General features: G+C 37.0%; 1 protein-coding gene across 1 annotated transcript; it reads left to right on the forward strand.

Moving 5' to 3' along the window:
• The first annotated feature begins 8612 nt into the window (after nucleotides 1-8612).
• Nucleotides 8613-17088, forward strand: LOC130662809 (uncharacterized). The gene is made up of 14 exons (XM_057461779.1): nucleotides 8613-8642; nucleotides 8840-8905; nucleotides 9061-9197; nucleotides 9239-10258; nucleotides 10350-10431; nucleotides 10507-10557; nucleotides 10912-11082; nucleotides 11140-11203; nucleotides 11336-11419; nucleotides 14154-14262; nucleotides 14322-14467; nucleotides 14633-14666; nucleotides 15559-15661; nucleotides 15738-17088. The coding sequence occupies exons 1-14, from the start codon at nucleotides 8613-8615 to the stop codon at nucleotides 16620-16622; spliced, it is 2982 nt and encodes a 993-aa protein (XP_057317762.1). The 3' UTR covers nucleotides 16623-17088.
• Nucleotides 17089-22808: the final 5720 nt, after the last annotated feature.

A 22808-nucleotide genomic window follows, 5' to 3' on the forward strand; every position in this document is an offset into this window, starting at 1 on the left:
TTAATTTTTTTTTCAAATTAGAGGTTTATCAATTAAATTAATTAAATTATGTCGGGAAATAAATTAATTTCTTGAATCTATTTTAATCAATAATAAAGTTTTCGATTAAACAACCCCCTGGTTTCTAAAAATTCGCGGAAAGATCAAAGGAATATCGGTAAGTCTTTTGAACACACAAAATACGGCTATTATTATAGAGACTAGTCGATAAAACCCGTGGAAAATTCAACTTAGGCGGAGGAAAGGTCATCACTGTCAAGTACATACACATATAAAAAATTTTTTTAGAATTTTTGTCACCCGCGTAGCATGTGAAGAGCTTGAAACTCAGATCAAAATTATGTATATGAACATGTACATTTTAGGAGAAAAGTTAAGGAGATATATTATACCTTTAAATATTTTGACGTCAGCAAGGCTCCGTTAAACACTATTTCTTTTTTCAGTAATTTGCTTACACGTTGCCTCTAATGTTCGAAATGCCTATTGGTTTTTCGGTCAGTTGCTCATAAAGTTGATTTTGTTAACTCACTATATGATTTTTTAACAAGAGCTCTAACAAATATATCACCTGCAACGTGTGTTTTTACTGAAACTATTTTCCTGCTTGTCAACATAGGATAAGCTTAATGCTGCTGACCTAAACTAACTTATTTTTTTAGAAAAGTAATCTTTAAATATAGATGCCGTGACTATTGGATACAATTTCTCTTTGGGATACAAGGGAGCTGAAATGGGAGGGATAAGATTTGAATCTAATGTTGTTCCAAAACTAAATATTATTTCTCGTTTAACTCTCAATTTTTCCGCCAGTGATGGGTGTAATTTGAATTGTGCTCTTGTATTGTACCTTCTGTGAACAAGCAACGTTTCATAAGCCATTCTATTCTACACAAACTTTGTTTTCCATTATTACAAAAACAATTGTAACAGTTGGAAGTGTGTACCAACGCTAGCTAAGTGTTTACCCTTTGCGGGAATTCTAATTTTTTTCCCTAAAAGCCACTTCGCTCGGGCCCAGACCTGCGCGATATGAAACTCTGTAATGTAATTACTTTGATGTTTGCAATTTCACGCAGCGGCTTATATTCAAGATGGCGATCGGATTTGCATGGAATTAGCTTAGTTGCTCTTGTTTGTTTTACCTTAGTACTCTCTAATCCGGCAAAAAAGGTTTCTTAAATACTAATACATTTGAATATTTGATAACGTTAGCAGTGACGCTTTCATATAAATAAAAATATATTTATAATATATTGTATATTGTATAGGGTCATATGACTTTAACGAATGGTTAAGGTGATAACCGTTTAAAATTTTGCTTCAAACATTGATCAAGATCATGTATGGGATCAGTTTTTTCATAATATCGTTTCTATGGAAACGAAATTATTCAGAATAATGTCATCCAGTGAATGATATCATGTACGATGTGTGTCATTAGTGAGAGGGTATTTCTCAAGAATATGGTTTCTATTGGTGCATGGGTGTACACCCAACCTCACTGCTTGTATAGTTTAAAGTGAAAAGTCTTACCTTTGGTATGCTTTAGGACTTTTGATGTGTCATTTCGCAGGAGAGTATTTAGCCCAGTTATTATTTCTATTGGTGTATGGATGTGTATCCACCTTCAATGCTTGTTCAATTACATTGAAGAGACTTCCTGATTGATTGGTTTGGTTTAGAACTTTTGATGTGTCATTTCATGCGAGGGTATTTGTCAACAATATCGTCTCTATTGTTTACCGATATGTATAGAACAATACCGCCTGTTTAGTGCATAGCTTCTTGTGTCATTTGCAAAGGAGCACTTTTCCACAATATGGTTTCTATTGGTGTATGGATGTGTATCTAACATCAATACTTGGTTACAGCGTAAAGTCTTCATATTGATTTGTCTGCTTTAGAAAGTTTGATGCTTCATTTCGCGGGAGGGTATTTGTCCAAAGTATAGTGTCTCTTTATGTATGAATATGCATCTAACATTAGTGTTTGTTTGGTTTACATTGTGAAGTATTCCTTTTGATTGGTCTGCTGTAGGACTTTTGATGTGTCGTTTCGCGGGAAAGTATTTAGCCATAATATTATTTCTATTGGTGTAGGGATGTGTACCCAACCACAATGGTTGTTTATTTTACAGTGTAAGTCATAGCGTTTATTTTAGACCGTGCAGAAATGTAAATTTGAGAATTCCAAAAATTAGTTTTCTAATTGAAATTTTCCCACTTGATGTATAAAAAAATGGGGAATATGTACTCCAAATTTTCAAGAGCTTCCTTGGATTATATATTCTAATATCGCGATAATTGCAATTTTATCTACTGTAGATTTGTATTCAAGGCGTTCTTTTTAATGGATTATTCCATTGAAATATGACGTTTTATTTTAAACAAAAAAGCCTCTACGAAGACACCATTTAAACTGCGTAAAAACCCTCAGAAGCTGTAATTACTTGTAGAATAATCATGAATTTGAAATGGATTACTGAAAAAATAATTTAAAGAGCAAGCATGGATTAGATATTCCGCACGGTGTTGTCCAAATTACACCCAGAATAGGAGACAGATTTTTCGTAACATGATCAGTTCCTTTTTAAATTAAGTCAAACTAAATACAACATATTTATGAAACTTTATAATAGGAACAAAATAAACTAAAGCAGTGTAAGGAGCACTGTGAAAAGACTAATTCCATTAACACTAATTCCACAACTTCGTTATATTGACAACTTCTGTCCTGAGATTTTCAGGTTTTTTTTTGCTGTATGAAGATGCCTCAGTATGTCATTTTTGCCAAATTACGTCTTTGAGACACTTTAAAAACGCCACCAAGAAATGAATTCCATAACTAAGAGCGTTCAAGGATTGAAAGAATTCCAATAAAAAATCAGCAACCTCAGTTGTAATCTTACAATGAATGGTATCTAATTTGACTAGATGTTTTCTGATCGATGGTTTAAAAAAGTATTCTCCTCTTTAAGATAAGAATAATTCGTTCTAGAAGGCTCCTTTAATTGATGTTACTCCCCTTAGGTGTTACAGTTGGAAGTCCGATAAACATTGATGGATAGTGATTTTTCCCTCCATATGCTATAAAATGGAAGAGGTTATCAGAATTTAAAAATCAAGAAAATCGGTGGAATGTCGTCTTACCGAACAGCTCATTATCAACCTAAATCACTGAAAAACTTATTCAAGCCTTTCCCATCAATACCTTATCATCATTATATAATATAATAAGCTTATAAGCTTATAATGTCGCATTCCATTTTCAAGGACCTAGTTTTTAGCAAAAAACTGGAATAGTTCCTCCCGGAACGCTCTTTTTCCCAAAATTACTTGTTTGAAAGGATACTGTGTGACTCTGGAAGCAATAAACAAAACGGGGGTTTCAGTTTCTCACGAGGATGGAGCCAAAATTATTTAGAACTATTTCAGCTTTTTTAATCTGATCCTAACTTCAATGGAATATCAAATCTACGGAGACTCTTTAAATGAGATAAATTTTATACTTATGCCTTTTTGGAACATCCTTGTTCCATGTAAGTATAAGAATTTGAAAATTTCTACATCTTTCTCGAAAATATTGTCATTTTTCTTTTCACCTATGTTTTGACTTTTAATTTGGAATTCTTCCATATCTGTTAAAAAAGTATTTTTTTTCTTTTTCCTAATGATACGTTATATTACTGACATGCCTTCTACAGAATTTCAGCCTAAGAGCCTTTGCGGATAAAAAGTTATGACCGTGGGATTTTTACTACAAACAACAATGGAATAATTTCATCCTAAAAGACTCCAACCTTTAATTTGCTATAGCTTCTCAACAGCAGCAGCTTCTTGAGTCGGACAAAAATCATTGGAATATTTATTTGGTTTAAGAACTAATCAAGCTATACTATTGAAATACTGTTCCGAAAAAAAGAGATAGAATTTACACTTTCGCACGGTCTGAAATAAAAACACACGTAATGTCTTTGGATTGATTGGCCTGCTTTAGGACTTTTGATGCGTCATTTTCAGGGAGGACACTTGTTTCTACTGCTGTACGGATAAGTACATAAAAGTAAAGCCTTGTAAATTTATAGTATAATGCCTTGCCTCAGATTGGCATTTTTTAGGATTTGTGATATGTAATTTCGCGGGGCGTATTAGTCCTAAATATCTTTTCTATTGGCATAGAACACTACCGGCTGTTCAATATATTGTACGAAAACGTCTCTTTGTTTAGCCTGCAATAGGGCCGTTAATATGCCTTTTTGCAAAAGGCTATTTGAGCGAAATATCGTTTCTGTTTGTGTATGGATGTGTATCCAACCTCAAACTTTGTCTACTTTATAAAAACAGCTTTCCGTAAATGGCACTTATGCGAAATATTGTGGCATATTACGTTGGTCATGGCCGATTGACAGAAAAAATATGTATTTATTATGTAGCGATAGAGAGTATTATGAAGGTATTATGCAGTATTATGCGATATTACGTTGGTTATGGCCAACGACAGAAAAAATATGAATTTTTTATGGAACGACAGAGAGTATTATGAAGGTATTATGCGATATTACGTTGGTTATGACCATCGACGGAAAAATTATGTATTTTTTATGGATTATGAAAGTACTATGCAATATTATGCGATATTACGTTGGTTATGGCCATCGACAGAAAAAATATGTAATTGTTATGTAGCGATAGATAGTATTATTAAGGTATTATGCAGTATTATGCGATATTATGTTGGTTATGGATTATTGACAGTAAAAATACGTATTTCTTGTGTAGCGATAGAGAGAATAAGGGTTCATATGCCGGGTCCATTTGGTTGGAGTAGTGTGAATGAACGTCTGTCGGGTTTTTTATGTCGATAAAGTATGAAGTGATGCTAATGATGTTGTACGTCGTGTGTCGGGACCAGTTAGCCCGGTGCTAAATGAAGTCATTGCCGCGAAAATCCTATACACTCTCCTCCGTCCGTTATATTTGGCTTATTTAATGAGGAAATGGTCTACGCTACGCTCTGTGCGATGGCGCGCACTCGGCTTCTCTTTGGTTGATCGAGACACGCCGTTTTCAGTAGTAAAGATCAGGTCTGCATGCAGCATTAGCCTCGTAATTCATAAGTTACTTTTACTAATATCACATGACATCTCCATGCCCTGGCACATAATTAACATGTTTCACTGTATATTAACCTTGATAAATTTGAGACTTTTTTTTGAGATATTGAATTTGAAATATTTGCACCTTAATATTTTCTATACTCCTGGACTAATATGATACTTATCTCTGATATATTGAGTATACGCAATCTTTGAGTTGTAGGGGGGGGGGGGAGATTTTCTATTAAAGTCAGACACCCCTGCCTTGCCGTTCCATTGCCTTGTCAGCACTGACCGTGCCTTTGCTTACCCTTCCATTGCCTTTTCTGGTGCCTGCCTAATATGCCCTTGCCTGTGCCTCCAATGCCTTGTCTACCCCTGCCTTCCTGATTCCTCTTCCTGTTTCCTTGCCTGCCTTTGCCGTGCCCTTACCTTGCCGTGCTTAATGCCTTTGCCTTGGCAACCTCTCCGCAACACTTTCTATATTGATTGCGGAGAGTAGCGGAGCCCATTTCCTCATTAAATAAGCCAAATAAAGGCTGCATAGGGTTTCCGCGTCTTGCCCCTATACATCAAAATTATCAAGCACTACTCCCCACGGCTTCAATATCGTTCATTTTGGTTTTCTTTCCCAGCAATTTAATCTGGTCATTTTTCCGTAAATTTTTGATTAAGCGAAAAAACATGAATTTAAAACGGCGATGGGGGAGTTTTTGTTGTTATTTAAATATGGCGACAATGTCAGAAGGATCACGAGAATTTTACAGGAGAAAGTCCACGAGAATTTTACTGGAAAAGTTTACCTTTTATATCTATCAATCTCAGGTAGTAATATCCTTATTTAATTCTCATTAGATATACTTTATCTTACGCTATTACTTTTTTTCGTTATATATGGAAACTTTGTCCAGCGTAGCTAGCTAGCTATATAAAGAAAGTTGAAAGGAATTTTTCATTGAATTAAATACCTAGTTAACAACCTAGCTACAATCCCGTAGTTAACAACCTAGCTACAATCCCTACATAGATGGCTAGCTAGCTAGCCATCTATGTAGTAGCTAGTATATCATTATTTTTTACATGCAATGAACCCCTTTTTATCCTTTACCTAGCTAATGCAAAGCCTTCAAAAGATTACTCACACCTCTTAGGGCAGCCATAAAAAATATGTTATGTTACGTCCACAGACTGACTCGCTTGTGGTAATAAAAACCCGAGTCGGCAAGACTCCGTTTGGACATAGTCATAAGAAAAAGAGATAGTCTAGAGGCAACGACCACCGACATTGTTTGCGCAACCTATCCTTAAGTTGTGTTGGACGACCCTCCGATACTGTTGTAACAGAAGTTGAAAGCTGCAAGAAAAATGAGGTTTACCGTTGCCAAAATTGCGATAAAGTTTGCAAATCACAACGTGGTCTAACCATACATTGCAATGTTAAGCATGCCTTGTCAGAAATGCCAGATGCTAGCCCTTTTCTGTCCATGCCAAAATTGTCAAAAGAAGAAAAAATTCTAAAGAAGCTACATCCATTAACATTAAAATTAATGGTGAAAAAAAGTGCTGAGATATGTTTTGGTGACAGATGTTTACCTGAATCAGCAAGATGTTTGTTTTCAGAGGATAAATTTAAATTTTCAACTGATGAAGCTGTTGAACTTTGGAACAAAATAAAACCCTTAATTGAAAGTTTTCATGGTGATGCTGAGGATTTTTCTTCTCATTTTTATGGCTTACTAGGGGATAATCTTCTACCCTTAAAGTTTGAAGATGTGACTTTAAGCAACATTTTATTAACTGAAGTTGCTAATCACATTTTAATTCATCTCTCAGGAACCGATAAAGTTATGGCGTCTCTTCCTGATACTGTTTTGGCGATTACTGAAAATAAGCTGAAAAGTTTGCAATATATACCTGGATTTATTGTACATAAGCTTCACACGAAATGCCGTTTCTCAAAGAAGTGTACTGATTACAACAAGCAGGCTATTTTAATTTTACAGGCGTGCAAAGTTGACTGTGACAATTCGCAGACATTGATCAATATACGGGACAGAGGTGGATTGTGGAGAGTGAATAAACAAATTCAAGATGTTTTTCGAGAATGTGAAAAAATATTTCGATCGAAAACTTCACATTTCAGCACAACTTTGAAATGTCATGATCTTGTTGAAGCTATGTTGAAAAACTGTTCTATTTTGTCAAACTTTAATAGTGTTTGTTATACTGTGGATCCAAAAGTCAGCAAAGAAGTCAGTATAAACCTTCTGGAACATATGCTCACGTTGTATACAAGAGTTCGGAGTTTTTCATATGCAAAAGATATACGTGAAAAACACAAGGCTGCTAAGAAGGCTGCAAAAAAGAGATCACTAAGAACTGAAATAATGAAATCAAGCAGCAATACAGACATGGGACACTGATTGACTTAGTTCCAGGCATGAACTATAAAAACTGCCATAACTACGGTGGCCTCTATCTGCCAACAATAACACACTTCAAAGAAACCATACAGAGTTTTTGCAGCAAACATTTAAATCGATTGTCAACTCTGAAAAAAGATTACTTAGTCAACGCTATCTGTACAAATTACACACTTAGCAAATGCTATCTGTACAAATTGCACACTTAGCGAATGCTATCTATGCAAATTGATCACTTAGCAAAACGCTATCTGTACAAATTGATCACTTAGCAAATGCTGTCTGTACAAATTGATCACTTAGCAAATGCTATCTGTACAAATTGCACACTTAGCAAATGCTATCTGTACAAATTGCACACTTAGCAAATGCTATCTGTACAAATTGATCACTTAGCGAATGCTATCTATGTAAATTGATCACTTAGCAAAACGCTATCTGTACAAATTGATCACTTAGCAAATGCTATGTATGCAAATTGCACACTTAGCGAATGCTATCTATGCAAATTGATCACTTAGCAAAACGCTATCTGTACAAATTGCACACTTAGCGAATGCTATGTATGTAAATTGCACACTTAGCGAATGCTATGTATGTAAATTGCACACTTAGCAAATGCTATCTGTACAAATTGATCACTTAGCGAATGCCATCTGTACAAATTGATCACTTAGCGAATGCTATGTATGCAAATTGCACACTTAGCAAATGCTATCTGTACAAATTGATCACTTAACGAATGCTATCTGTACAAATTGCACACTTAGCAAATGCTATCTGTACAAATTGATCACTTAGCAAATGCTATGTATGCAAATTGATCACTTAGCGAATGCTATCTGTACAAATTGATCACTTAGCAAAATGCTATCTGTACAAATTGATCACTTAGGAAATGCTATGTATGCAAATTGCACACTTAGCGAATGCTATCTATGCAAATTGATCACTTAGCAAAACGCTATCTGTACAAATTGATCACTTAGCAAAAGCTATGTATGCAAATTTATCACTTAGGAAAATTGATCACTTAGTGGTGACTTGGAGTCAAGTCCAACGATGTGCATAACCTAGTTTAGATTTCAAAGATGGCGGCGAAAGAGCGAGACATGGACAAGGTATGTTGTTATGTTCTTTACTGATAAAAGCTGGTTGATTTATATCATGTACTATTAATTTGGATTCGTTAATGATTTAGCAGTATCATTTTATTATTGAGAAATTTTTGTTTTCTTTTTCAGTATGGACATGGGCGATATGGTGTCCATTCCTTTGCATACAAATTCAGCTAGCTACAACTGATGTTTTTTTTTAGGTAATTCAATATTTAAAAAAATTGGACCAATCTGAGATGACGATTCTGAATTTTATCAACGAAAAGGTAAATCTCTTGAGAGAGATTGTTTACACCCCTGTGCCCCTTCCCCCTGCATAAGGAGGAGCGTCTTCGCGCTAAAGATGGTAGCTAGCTATATATAATTATGTTTGTTTTTTTCTTGCAATTTTGGCTGACTTTATCCATGTTTCCCTTTTCAGCTCACTGAGATAGCTGTACTGCATGCTGACGACAACAATTTACGTAAACATGGTGTCACCAAGGATGGTGATATAATCAGATTGAGATTAATGTGTTCCTCAGATGAGCAAATAGAAGATCGAAAGCTTGAGTTGAGGTCCATTATTCAAGGTGGATCAGCTAGACCAAAAAAAGTAGAGTGTTGTCCCCAGTTAGGAAAAGTGTAACAAAGAAACTAAGAGTCGTTTACCTCAGTTGGGAACACTATGATGCGAGGAAAAAAAAATTTGCTCTAGTGAAAGGAGAAAGAGGAGGTGGACTGAGAAGCATCAAGCTTCCGTCGAATGCATCCTATGATGATTTATTGAATACTTGCAAAGAGTTATTTTGGGAGAAAAGGAACAACCCTCTTACATTTGGTACAAGTGACGTTACTTTCTTTTTAGTTGATATCCGGAGGGAAGTTGTGAATAACATTTTAACCACCAATGCAAACCAACAGATCCCTTTTACAATTGAACTGTATTGTCAGAAAACAAAAATGGCTAGAACCAAGTTCATTTTCAGAACAAAGTGCAAGACAATCCAAATGATACAAGACTTGACAGCACCAATATTTGTGAGTTCTGACAATGACGAATCAGATGATTTTGTTCCAGCTCGTGGTTTTAGAACATCAACACCATTGATTGGAACTTCTCATGAACGAGCAGAGGTAAGACAAGAGATGGACAATGCCTACTCTGCATCTTTAGCATCTGATAGGAAGAAAGCACAAGAAAAAGCTGATATAGAAAAAAGAAACTTAAGGTTACAAAGCTTGAATGCAGCACGAAAATCAAGAGTTCCTCCTGAAGCTCTTTTAACTGATTACCATTGTACTATTTCAATACATCACCCTGCAGAAGGTCATAAAACACGTCTTTTTCATGCAAGAGAAACAATGACTGTAGTATATGATTGGGCAGGAAGTTTGAGCATTGAACCTGAACATTATGATATTTTAGATTTTACTGGAAAAGTTATTGTCCCAGATTCACCAATTAAATCAGGAATGTTTCATATTAGAGAACGTGATGATCCAGTTAACATGACATCCGGAGCTTCAGTAGCATTTATGGGATTTGGAACAGAGAAAGAGTCCACTAACGATGCTTCTGTAACTGAACAATCTACCTCAACAACAAGTTTATTATCAAGTTCAGAAGAAGACAGATAGTGGTGGACCAACAGTTCACCACATGTTAATTGCGGTTCCTGAAGTAAGTACTTATACCTTGTTGAGAGGCTTGGCTTTGATTGCATTCAGTATTCAAGTGTCAACAAAGATGGCTACTAGCATCATTGAAGGATATACTTTAGAAACTCAATGTTATTCCAAATCTAGAATGGTAGACTAGTGAAAAGGGTGGTCACAAGGCATGAACACTAGGGGCCCTCAAGGTAACTAACCAATACTGTTGTAGATCCACGCCCCTAAGATTGCCTTGCCTACCTATAAAATGGGAGCAGCTAAAGTCAACTAGTTTCCATCATCACATTTTGCTAATAGTTTGGTTTGGTTTCAACAGATAAAGAACTCACACTATTTCTAGGTCCCTGAGTTTAAGTTTCATAATTTAAATCAGTAAGACATGATCCAGTTGTAAGAATGTTTTAAATTCTTATTTGAAATTGGTTTTCAAGCCCTCTTGTTGACTGAGGATTAAAACTCTGTCTTGTTTGCATGGTGGTGGACCAACAGTTCACCACATGTTAATTGCGGTTCCTGAAGAAGCATCTATCACTGCAACCTACTAATATCATCAACTCCATCTTTTGGCTTCAATTACTATAATGGCAGCGCATCCAATGACAACCAATGACTCTAGCAAATTTTGGATCATGTACCTCTGGTATCAGGAGAAACCTTCAGATATTTCTTCAGGACAGATATTGCATGTAGCCAGGTCGGTTTGTTTCATTTTATATATTATATCATGTTAGGAGCCCAGAAACTGTCACTTTTTAACAACCCTAGAGCCATTATGGCTTTTATACAAGTAATGCCAACCTTGTAGCCAGGTTGCCATTATGATAACTCGTTATGTTATGTATAGTGTTGTTTATGTTCATTCACCGCGATAGACGATCATGATACGATCCTGCTCCAACCTGTGTATAGTAAATTGTATCTGCGTGAAAATTTGGCCTCGTGGTTTCCCTTTTTAATCTTATAATAGACTATACTTAGCTAGCCAGAAAAACTTCTTTTTTCCACATCCAGAATAATATTTGCAGGCTTGTTTTCGTAAGTTATTGGTGAATATAATTGCTTTGGGAGCAATATTCAGGCTATAACTTTGGAGAAACTATATTCTGTAAAAGACATGCAAAACGGTATCTATTACTAATAAAACTTTTGATATTTAATTTATTTGAAACATTTAATCACATGGAAAAGGAGAAAGATAGAGAAATAAGCAACAACAACAACACAAACTGCATTGTAAATAGGCTTTATTTGTATTATTAGATCATAGTATAAACAACAACAGATAAATAAAATAAAAATAGCAAAATTATATCATGATTTTGCACAAGTAAAGGCCGCTATATAAAATTTGGTTTTTACGCAGCAATAGCTAATTAAAAACAACACAACCTACTACAACAAGTGAATGACCACTGATTTAGCACAACATTCAGTCAAAAATATGTAGCCCTTATTGGCTAAGACTCTAAAATGTTGAATCAAACTTGGAAATACCTAGCTGTTATGCGATAAACACTAACTACTTGAAATTTTTAACAAAACAAATCATTTAAAAACAGATATCGTTAACTACATTTACACATTTTGTGTCAATCAGGATAGCGCTGTATATGTATATATGCTAAGTCATTTCGTTATGTTGGTAGAACCACAAACATTTTCCATGCCTGTCAGCATAACTTCTTTAGTGAAATGTGAAAAACTTTCGTCATTTCACCCATTAATTAAAACCATGCTTTTTTCCTAATTTTTATAATTAACATCGTTCCCAGGAATTATCTCGATATAAGATTACAGCTTTTAAACCGATCATCATCAAGTCTTGTCGAAGTCATTCTCCCAAAACTAGTCACGACTAGTGTTCTCGTCTGTGGCCTTGTGGCATTTTAAGAAATCGTTTAAAAAGTGTTTATTGCCAGGAGCTTTGAATCTACAAATCAAACATACAAGTTGTTATGCAGCTATTCGATTTATTGTATTGTTATCAAATGTCTTGTTACTTGTGGGTACCCAAAGACAACACAAGAACTTTGAGTTTGAGACAGGCCTTTTTAAAGTTGTTGAAAGTGAAACTATAAACAGTTTCATGCTCAACTTGCTAGCACAACAATAGAAAGCTCAAGAATCAATGGAATTTAAAGTAAACAGATGTACCTGAAAACGTTGTCATTATAAAATTAATGCTATAATTTTGTTAACTCAAAAAGTCTGTTTATTTTGCCAAACTGCTTTCTTCTGCAATCCCTGGCAACACAGAGAATAAATGTTTTCCAGTAATGTTTCTTTTTAGCAACATTGCTCAATTTCATTCCGCAATCATATATTTAGAACTTCCATTTACTTGCTGCAAGTCAATACAAAACTTTCTTAGCCTTTAGACATGTTGAATCCTACCCTATCCAACCGACCCGCTACCGGGAGGCAATAACAATAGGTAGAGTAAATTAATTTCAATCTTTCTTTACTGTAAATTTCGACGACTTCGGCGGGATTCTTCTTGACGTCACATATTCTTTGTTTTACAAGAGTCCAAAAGTCCACACTTCGGCGCGATTCTTCTTGGCGTCAAAATTATTTGTTTGTTTAAGAGGGTCAAAAGTCCACACTTCGCCTGCGGCCGAAGTCGACTATTTTACGGCAGAAAACAAGAAATCGCGCAACAATCGGCAAAAAGCGGCAAAATGTAGTTAAACTACCGTGAAACCAGAGAGTTGAGCCTCGTGAAACACTCCTGAGTAGTTTAGATAAATTTTAACTCGACTCCTGGGCGCAAGGAACCTTTTTAAACGCCAATAAAAAAATTATGCGTTGCTTTCAACCGATTACTAGTTTAGATCCACATGATCTTCTCATTGGCAATTTCTACTTAGGCGATCCTACCTCACTTTAAGTTGGATTTTTTTAAATTTTTTTTTTGCAATATGTGTCCAGTCTTTAGGATCAATTTTATAAACATTTCACATAGCTGTATTTTGAATGATACCCAAAATTGTTCGATCAGGCTATATCTTTTGTGCAATTTGGAAATCTGGAAATGCTTTTATTGTCAGTGCCCTTAATTTAGAATGGTTGGGCATATAAATACGGTTAGGCTTCCGATTTTATGTATTCCCTTTATATTAGGCATTTAAATAAGTGTCATTGTAGAGTGATTAAGTAGAGTACAGTCTGAATGTAATCTACCGCGTACACGCTAATATCACACCTTTGCGTGGAGGACGGCAGTCGGTTGTCTTTTGTTATAATTAAATCCCTTGAGCGTTTTGCGAGTTTATATTTGCGTGTTAAAAAACAATGCGCTCGTGAAGAAATATCGGAGCAAATAATAAAAATCTTTCGCGAAGTTTTATAATACATTGCGCGGGAATGTATTGTTGATTCCAGCGCGTTTAATCTAAGAAACATTCGAGAAGCATTGTTCACAACTATTAAATGCCGCTTTTCGTTTATAAACTTTTAAAATGCGATCTAAAAAAACATTTCTATCGCCTCTTTTCGATTTTAAACTTTAAAATACGATCTAAAAAAGCATTTCTATCGCCGCTATTCGTTTAAAACTTTTAAAGTTTTAATTTTACTGCAAAGCTGTTGCATAGATTATGTATTAACATTAGGATAAGGATGAAAGGGTTGCTGTGGGACATGGGTTTCGAGCCTTAAAAATTTCCAGGGAGAAATTTGAAAACTAATGAATGACAAAATCCCAAAAGTTTATCTTCAAATTTTTAATTTTGTTAATGTAAAAGTAATCCACATGGGGAAAGTTTCTGATGTTTTTTTATGAAGAAATCTTCCATATTAGCCATTATACATTTGCCCTAGAGTGATTAATAAATAAGGTCAGGCTTCTATTTTCAGAACTGCTATTTACATTTAACATCAAGGCATCCAAAACAGCTCCATTTAGGAAAGGGCTAAGGCTGGCCCATTGTTCGTTTTATCAAATGGGGATTTTATTACCCGAATTGTAAAAGGCTAATTTATAGGCACTTGCATGTAGTTTCTTTTTCATGTCTATTTGTTAAGCCTGTTATGGCATGTTGAATTATCTCGTCGTAGTTCTCGTCATAAATATTGCCTCATAGAATTTGGGGGTGCTGGGCTGCCCTGGGCAGCCACAAAGTGTAGAGATGTGCGTGTACCCCTGGAAGAGTATGGTGAATTAAGTACAGGTGTGAGGAGATGAACGACGGTGCACCACGCGAGCAGGACAGATGACTGGGGAAATAACAGCGGGGGGATGCGGCGCTGACAGTCAGAGGTGGTGCACCAAGAGGTTAATAACAGGTGTGAAATGCAAAAGAAGCTAAAGCTCATAAAGAGTAGGTTCTTGTTAGGTATGATAGAGGAAATGGCTATTACTGCTATTTTGTATTATTGACAGCAATTGTAGTTATTATTTGTCAATTTAAAGTTGTGTATTATCAGATTTTGAAAGTTAGCTAATAACATGATGGATCGCAAAATTGTCTCCTTTAAAAAATCCAGTTTGGGGTAAATTGGGGATGTCGGGCTTCCTTCGTCAGCCAAATGGGATGAAGATGCGTTTGTTTCCCTAACAAATGAGGTGCGTTTCCACGAGATACGCCATAGCAGGTAGTAGGCAAATTCCAAGCGAGTTGCTGAGGTGTAGCCGATTTCCAAGTGAGTCGCGGAGATGTAGGCAATTTCCAAGCAAGTTGCTGAGGTGTAGGCGATTTCCAAGTGAGTCGCGGAGAGGTAGGCAATTTCCAAGCGAGTTGCTGAGGTGTAGGTGATTTCCAAGTGAGTCGCGGAGATGTAGGCAATTTCCAAGCAAGTTGCTGAGGTGTAGGCGATTTCCAAGTGAGTCGCTCAGATGTAGGCAATTTCCAAGCGAGTTGCTGAGGTGTAGCCGATTTCCAAGTGAGTCGCGGAGATGTAGGCAATTTCCAAGCAAGTTGCTGAGGTGTAGGCGATTTCAAAGTGAGTCGCTCAGATGTAGGCAATTTCCAAGCGAGTTGCTGAGGTGTAGGCGATTTCCAAGTGAGTCGCTCAGATATAGGCAATTTCCAAGCGAGTTGCTGAGTTAGCGTTTCCACGAGATACGCAGACGTTTCCACGAGATACCTCTTACTAAGGGTAAGGATGGAAACACACGCATCTGGTTTTGGCCCCCCTGATACCAAACCTGACATCCCCCCCCTTTCCCCAAACTCAAGTGTAGTTATGACATGAAACAAGAGAAATATACTTCTAACATTATCTGTCATTGTTGTTGTTTGCTTTCGTGTTGTTGCTTCAGAACCATAGCAATTAATGAACTGATAACAACAGCAAATTTCGAAGACTTACAAAAAGTCCGTTTATTATCCCTTGAGGGTGAATTCAATGATGGGGAACAATTAGTAACTGTAGTCAGAGAAAATATATGGGATGAAATGTTGACATTTTTTCCAGTGACCGTTTTAACATAAAAAAAAGGTTTTAATCGAATTCAAGGATGAGGAAGCTCAGGGTGATGGTGTTGCAAGGGACGCTTTCACATTATTTTTTAATAAAATGTATGGAAAATTTGATGGCTACTTTGAGAAAGTACCAATACCCACTTCAGAAGCGATGGAGTTAAATACAGTGGGAAAAATTATTATCTCTGGCTTTGTATTTTATAATGTATATCCTTTTCAATTATCACATGCTGCCATGAAGTATACATTGTTTGAAGAAATAACTGATCAAGATTTGTTCAAATCGTTTATGAATTATATTCCATCATCAGAAGCCGAGTATGTAAAAAAGTTTGCAGCTGGGAAAAAAAGTGAAATCCAACCCATAGTAGACATATTGACTGAATCTCGTATTTTTGATATGCCAAAGAAAGAAAATGTGATCGAATTATTTGTTAAAGCTGCAAAAATTTCACTTATAAGGTTACCAACCTTTTGTTTGAAGGAAATTGTTATAGGAATGGGACATTTTTGGAAAAACGTCAGCCAAAATATGTTCGATGCTATAGCTGCTGAAACAAAGCCCACACCCGAACGATTTTTAAAAGCTATCGAAGCCGATGAAAAAAATCAAGTTCACCAGAAAATTACAACTTGGTTTCATCGTTATGTACGTTCATTGAAACAGGAAACTTTGTTGGATCTTGTCAGATTTATAACTGGATCATCGAACCTTATACCTGGTGAAATCATTAAATTAGAGTACACTGATCACCCACCGAAACATGCAAGACCAACAGCTGAGACATGTTTTAAAATTTTGAGGCTGCCGCGCCAATATGTTTCCTTTTCTCACCTTTGTGAAAACATCAATTATTATCTCGGTAATGAAGACTCATGGGGTGTTAAGGACAATATTTAATATCTTTTTTTTTCAAAGATCTTTCATTTTATATTTTGTTGATCATAAACTTGCTGATTATGCATTTTTTATTTATTTTTTCTCCTTTTTTTATATAACACTTTTATATAGAAAACTGCATCTTTCAAACAATTCTTCAGACTATGAGTGTGCTATAACTAATACGTATTGATGATAAATAATGGTACCTCGATTTGCACATGTATATATGTATATATAGCTTTTTTCAAAGAGCATTATTTGCTGATCTTTTGTTTTGTATGTTATGTTCTTTATGACTAAACATATTTTGAAACGCTATTATTAACATTGTTTTGACTACTTTAATCATAGAAACTTTCGCAAAAGAAACTTTCGCCAATTTTAGTCTCTCGCAAAAAAATTTCAATTTCGTCATTGGCGAAAATTTTTCGAATTTCTGCGCAGATACATTGAAAAGTAAAATAATGTGTTTTTCCTCAATCGAAAATATAAATTTATATAGCGAGATGTTTTCAACTTTTCAATTTGCAAACGTTTATCCAAAACATTTCTCGCAAAAGTTTCTACAATTAAAGTATGTTGGAATTTTTTTTGTATATGTGAAGTAAAGAAAGAAAAAAATAATGATCAGCAAATTGATTTTCTTTTATTGTTCTGCTACTCCCGAGGTTTAAAAAAGCTGTCTAAGAAGTAGTTGCCACTGTTGTACTTATTTTATATGAATTAATAAGCTATAGGAAGCTGGTTCAAATGAGAAATTTCGATATTTAAAATATGCGGGAAACTTGCCATCTTTCCTCACGTGACAGAAAAGTCGAGTTTAGTACAAGTGGGGTAAAAATTTTCTATGCGAAGCTAGATCACAGATTTTTAGAAATGTTGACAAGGATAGGTCAAACAGGCGCATAAAGGTCAAGAGGTCGAGGGTACATAACTTTAGCGATTGTAAATTCGTGGTCCTGCCCATTTTTCTTCCTGCGTTCTTCTGGATCAATTCGCTCTCGTCGCTTTTCTTTTGCTACTTTATCAAATCATGCGCATGCGTATTAGCAAGCCTTGGGCTGAAAGCGCACTACACTTTGCTATGAAAGTTGATAGACCATGCTAACGCAGAGAAATGAGAAAAAGTAAACGAATCGTTTTGGGGCTTAACGCGGCATGAGATGAAACTTTTAATGATAAGGACAAAATGCAATAAATAATAACATTGAATTTATACCGCATCTATTAATCTCAAAAATGTTTCATACAGGCAAAGCGCTTTTTCTGCATTCTTTGCTGGAACTAAACTATTTTCAACCATAAGCATGTTAGCCAATTCAAAAAATTCCACAGTACAAATGTGCTTAGTAACTGTCTCATATTGAAATGTTGTTTGAAGTAGGTTGAGATCGTTATAATCAACATTTTGTTCGTAAGATTTGATTGAAGGATCAGAAAACGATGGTGTATGATACAACACGTCTGGTCTTCCAGATGGACGATAAATCGCATTTGATGTTGCTTGTTCTCTTATTCGATGTCCATTCCAACTCTGTTGAAACTCTTTTAAGACTGAATTCAAAACATCATAAAAACAAAACAAAAGACACTCCTTTTGAATTGGGCTTGCACTGTTATATTTATCTACTTCGATGAGATCCTTAAAATAGTTCATCCACCAATTGATACAGTCACGCCTCAAGTGGGACCATAAAGCTTCAATTCTTTGGTTGCTTGAGAGACAAATACTGTTGTTAATGGCATTTGTTAAGGGTTTTATCAAATAAGGTTTTGCTAACTTCACCATTTTAGCCGTTATCTTGTCCTCTCCAGATGCCACACCTACTTTTAGATCCCCGAAAAGTTTAGAGACTTCATTTTCCGAGACTTCCTTAAAGTTAAACAACATTTCATTACTTTGATCAATTAGTGAATTTTTAATTTCAAGAATACTAGGGTGATTTTTATATGTTTCCAGAATCTTTGAGATAACTTCATTTCTATTTTCAGATTGATAATTTCGTAGCGACACTGGTTTAACTCCACTATATTTTAGATATTATTAGAGCTCTTACCTGATTTGTTAGTAAGGAAAGGTTTAGCAGTGCTCCAAAATTTCTTATTTTGAATAATGCCACCCTCCATTACACTATTAAAATGCTCTTTAATCGCCTGTCGTCTCATACTAACACACTTATTTCTTTGTTTTTTATATTTTGCCCTATTTTCATCTGTTCGATTTTTGTTAAAATTGTTTTTAAGACGAGATCTTGTGTAAATTGCTTTTCGTAATTTTTTATTCATAAACGGGGCTTCGTTACCCCGAACTAATTTAATTTTTATAGGTGCATGTTTATCAATTATATTTCGAAATTTCAGTACAAGGTTCTCATAACTTTCATTTGGATCTATGTTATTACAACAAAAATCTGTGCTCCTCACTTCTTCAAGAAAAACTTGCTCATCAAATTTTTTAAAACACCTATACGATATCTCTTTCGATTTTAAACGTACTAAAAAAGTCTTCATAAAAGTAGAAATCATATGGTGGTGGTCACTAAGTCCAGTTTCAAAAGATTTAGAATTATGAAAACATGCATGTTTATTTGTTAAAAACACATCTATTCGTGATGCACGAGTATTTGTGAAACATGTTTTTTGTTTTATTAAATTTTTTAAATTGTAGGTTTCGCAAAAAGTTGTAAAACTGTCAAAACCTGTCGAACTTGAGTCATCACAATCAATATTTATATCGCCCATGACTACAACATTATCATAAGTTTTGAAAGCCAAATCAATTGAGCGTTCTATCTCAATAAAAAAGTTACTTAAGTTAGAAGATTCTGGTGGTCTATATAGACTAAAAATGGCCCATTTTTTATTTCTCACTGTAATCTCAGAACAAATAACTTCATTTTTCTTTGGCTCAAGGTTCGATAATTGCTTACAAATCAGCCCTTTTTTGACATATTCAATAAGTCCCCCTCCATTTTTATCCCTGTCGCTTCTGTTTCGTATTTCATAATTTTCAATATCAAATTGAGCAGACGGCGGAAACGATGCCCGCGATAGTCAAGCCCTGCTCCTTGAACAAGATCTTGAGTTTTTCGAGCAGTGATGTGTCATCCCCAGCGATCTTCATCAGAGTCTCTTTGATAATCTTTAGTTGGCTCTGGCTCTCGGAGGAAAATACACCGTGTTGCTCTCGTAAGGCTTTCTTCTCATCCCGTACTTTCTGTTCCAAATGTCTATTTGTTCCTTGGTTGCTCCAGGGTTGGCCTTCTTTTTGTCCTCGAGACTTTTGATCTGCTCATCTCTGACAAGTATCTTGCTTTCCAACATCCTCAGCTGGCCATCCCTTGGTCGACTCCCCTCCTCCAAACGAAGTATCTTCCATCAAGCTCTCCGTATCGTCGAGTACTTTCCCGAGCAGCGGTTCCATTGCGATGTCGTCAGCCTTTCCACAACGCGATTGGTATCGCCCATAAGTTTCTGGGCCTCTGCCTTACTGCCCTTGTGTGGTGTAGTATAGTTGATAAACCCCATGTCTCGCAAACGATTCGTCCCCAACCTCCTCTGTATCTCGGCAACACTCCTGAGCTCACCATTCCTTTTCGTGAGCTCTACACCATCGTAAAGAAGCCGGTGCCCTCTCGACTCAAGCTCGTCGTAGTGTCTAGCGCTAGGCTCCCCCAGCTCATCACCAAGAGCTTCGTAAAGGCTATCAACCTTCGACCTCAATAGTTCCCCACTTGCCGTGAGAGCTATCTTCCCCGTCGTGGTGTCTCGTGAAGGTGTTGGGGGGTGGTGGTGGACCCAGGAATATCCTCGGTCTACTGAAAGATCCCTCCTCTCCCCCACGGTCAAGGTCTTCCTCCGCCGTGAAATCGTCATTGAATCCTGGATTATCTGTCATTTATTCCACTCTCATAGTGCTACCAATAAACATGTACGGAACCAAACTTGATCAGCATAAGGTAATAAAGACAATGCTGGCTATGAAAGGCAAGAAACAGCGTGTCAAAGTCTCCCATGTCCCCAGCACAATTAATCAAAACGAAAACTTGTACGTCGTCGTTCCCAACATGGGACAGAATGATGTAATTTTTCCAGGCTCTCTCAAACTCCTCTTTGACCTCGAACATACTGGCACCAATACGAAACGCACCATTGTCAGCAACATTGGCAAAGCCCTGGTACAGAATCTTTGGATAAGCCTGAACGGTCACGAGGTACAAAACATCAGCGATTTCGATATCCTCGCAGTATATAAGGACCTGTGGCTGCCAAAGTTTGACCGAGAGAACAACCTAATTCTAGAAGGCATCAATCCCAATGACGGTACCATCAGAGCCCTGCAAGTGAAGGCCAGCGAACATGTAGGAAATGATGAAGAAAAAGCGATCGTGACAGCGTTTGGCAATACTTTTGCTATCCTTTTGCTATTCGGGGTGTACCGCAGCTAAACCAGCTGATGGCGCTTATTAAATTACCAATATTTGCTTAGAGTTTGATAAAGTGACAAACGAGGGTCTCGCGAGTGCTATGATGTCACGATACTCGAGGCTCGCCCTGCCCTATGAGCGTGTACTCCGCAGCAAGGTTATAACGATGAAGAAAGCTGATACCTCCTACAACTTGCAAATCGACACCCCAGCGAAGTCTCTGAAGGGTGTGTTGTTGTTGTTTGAAGACCCGGGGAAAGTGAAAGCTTATGCTGGCGCTAGCGAGGTCTTCTACAACTCCAAGATCGAGAAAATCGCGATCACGGTGGAAGGTGAGTCTAACAAACTATATTCGCACGCGATGTTGCCGAAAGATCATCTCGAACAAGTCTTTGAACTTTTCGGGGATGTGAATAGCAAAATGACCATTGGGCAGTTCTTCAGTGAAAGATACGCGCTGTTCATTGACTTCCGCAGTAGTCCAGATCACAGTCTCCATGGTAGCGGGAGACCTCTGCAAAGGCTTAGTGATGGCATCACTCTCCAGATGATCAAGAAAGCAGTCAGAAGTACCGGGGATATCAAGTGCTACGTGTACTTGCTCCAAGTTGCGCAGCTGAATGTTCTCGACGGGTGTTTCCACAGTGTGAAATACTAAAATAAACATACATGGCAACTATTGGTGTACTCGTAGCGGGCGCTGCTATCAACGCGCTCGCGTTTAGCGGTTCAAATTTCCTCTTCAGTAAACTCGGTGGGCATGGTGAAGAGGAGCGTGAAAGGCACCTTTCACCGTGATCGCGATTTTCTCGATCTTGGAGTTGTAGAAGACCTCGCTAGCGCCAGCATAAGCTTTCACTTTCCCCGGGTCTTCAAACAACAACAACACACCCTTCAGAGACTTCGCTGGGGTGTCGATTTGCAAGTTGTAGGAGGTATCAGCTTTCTTCATCGTTATAACCTTGCTGCGGAGTACACGCTCATAGGGCAGGGCGAGCCTCGAGTATCGTGACATCATAGCACTCGCGAGACCCTCGTTTGTTACTTTATCAAACTCTAAGCAAATATTGGTAATTTAATAAGCGCCATCAGCTGGTTTAGCTGCGGTACACCCCGAAGCACCCGTAGCAGCATCTTTGATGACTTGGTCATAGGGTGCGAAGTGCAGTACGAACTTCAGTCTGTCGTGTAAGCCTGCTTGATAGAAGGGCAGATCCCTCGTGAGTTCAAAAAATTTGCCGATAGGGATAGCAAAAGTATTGCCAAACGCTGTCACGATCGCTTTTTCTTCATCATTTCCTACATGTTCGCTGGCCTTCACGCTGGCTTGGTGGAGCAAAAAGACGTATAGACTCGACCGTATTGTGACAGGTACACGTCTCCTGTACTACTTGGCTGATGGGCCTGATCGAAGCTTTGTCTCGGAGGAGTTGATGCTAATACCAGAGGATGTTAAAATACCTCCGGAGCATGTAAAAGAGTGGTAAATTTCTCGTCTTTTTTATGTGTTATCAACACATCAAAAAGTATGCTACCAAGGGGGCCCATAGCATGGCCCCCCTTGAACCCCACTATTTCGGACCTGGTCAGTTGTGTCGCCTTAGGTTTTCTTGATCTGACGGTAATTTCGAGGGCCCCGTCTAATGTAACGAAGGCATCATGTGGATTTTTATCCACTCCATGCATACCTGCTGGGAATGCGTTAGACGCATTCCCTGTGATATCACGGCGAGGTGTGGTTTTCACGTCTCTGTATGTTGCGCTTATATCAACAATC

The sequence above is a fragment of the Hydractinia symbiolongicarpus genome, chromosome 1, assembly GCF_029227915.1.
Source record: "Hydractinia symbiolongicarpus strain clone_291-10 chromosome 1, HSymV2.1, whole genome shotgun sequence".
NCBI lineage: Eukaryota > Metazoa > Cnidaria > Hydrozoa > Anthoathecata > Hydractiniidae > Hydractinia > Hydractinia symbiolongicarpus.

Bases quoted from the DNA above. Each gene is read 5' to 3' on its own strand.
- LOC130662809 (XM_057461779.1), top strand. From the start codon at position 8,613: ATGGCGGCGAAAGAGCGAGACATGGACAAG. The intron at 14,263-14,321 runs GTAAAAGGCTAA...CTATTTGTTAAG, and splicing joins GGGATTTTATTACCCGAATT to CCTGTTATGGCATGTTGAAT. The intron at 14,468-14,632 runs GTGTGAGGAGAT...GGTTCTTGTTAG, and splicing joins GTATGGTGAATTAAGTACAG to GTATGATAGAGGAAATGGCT.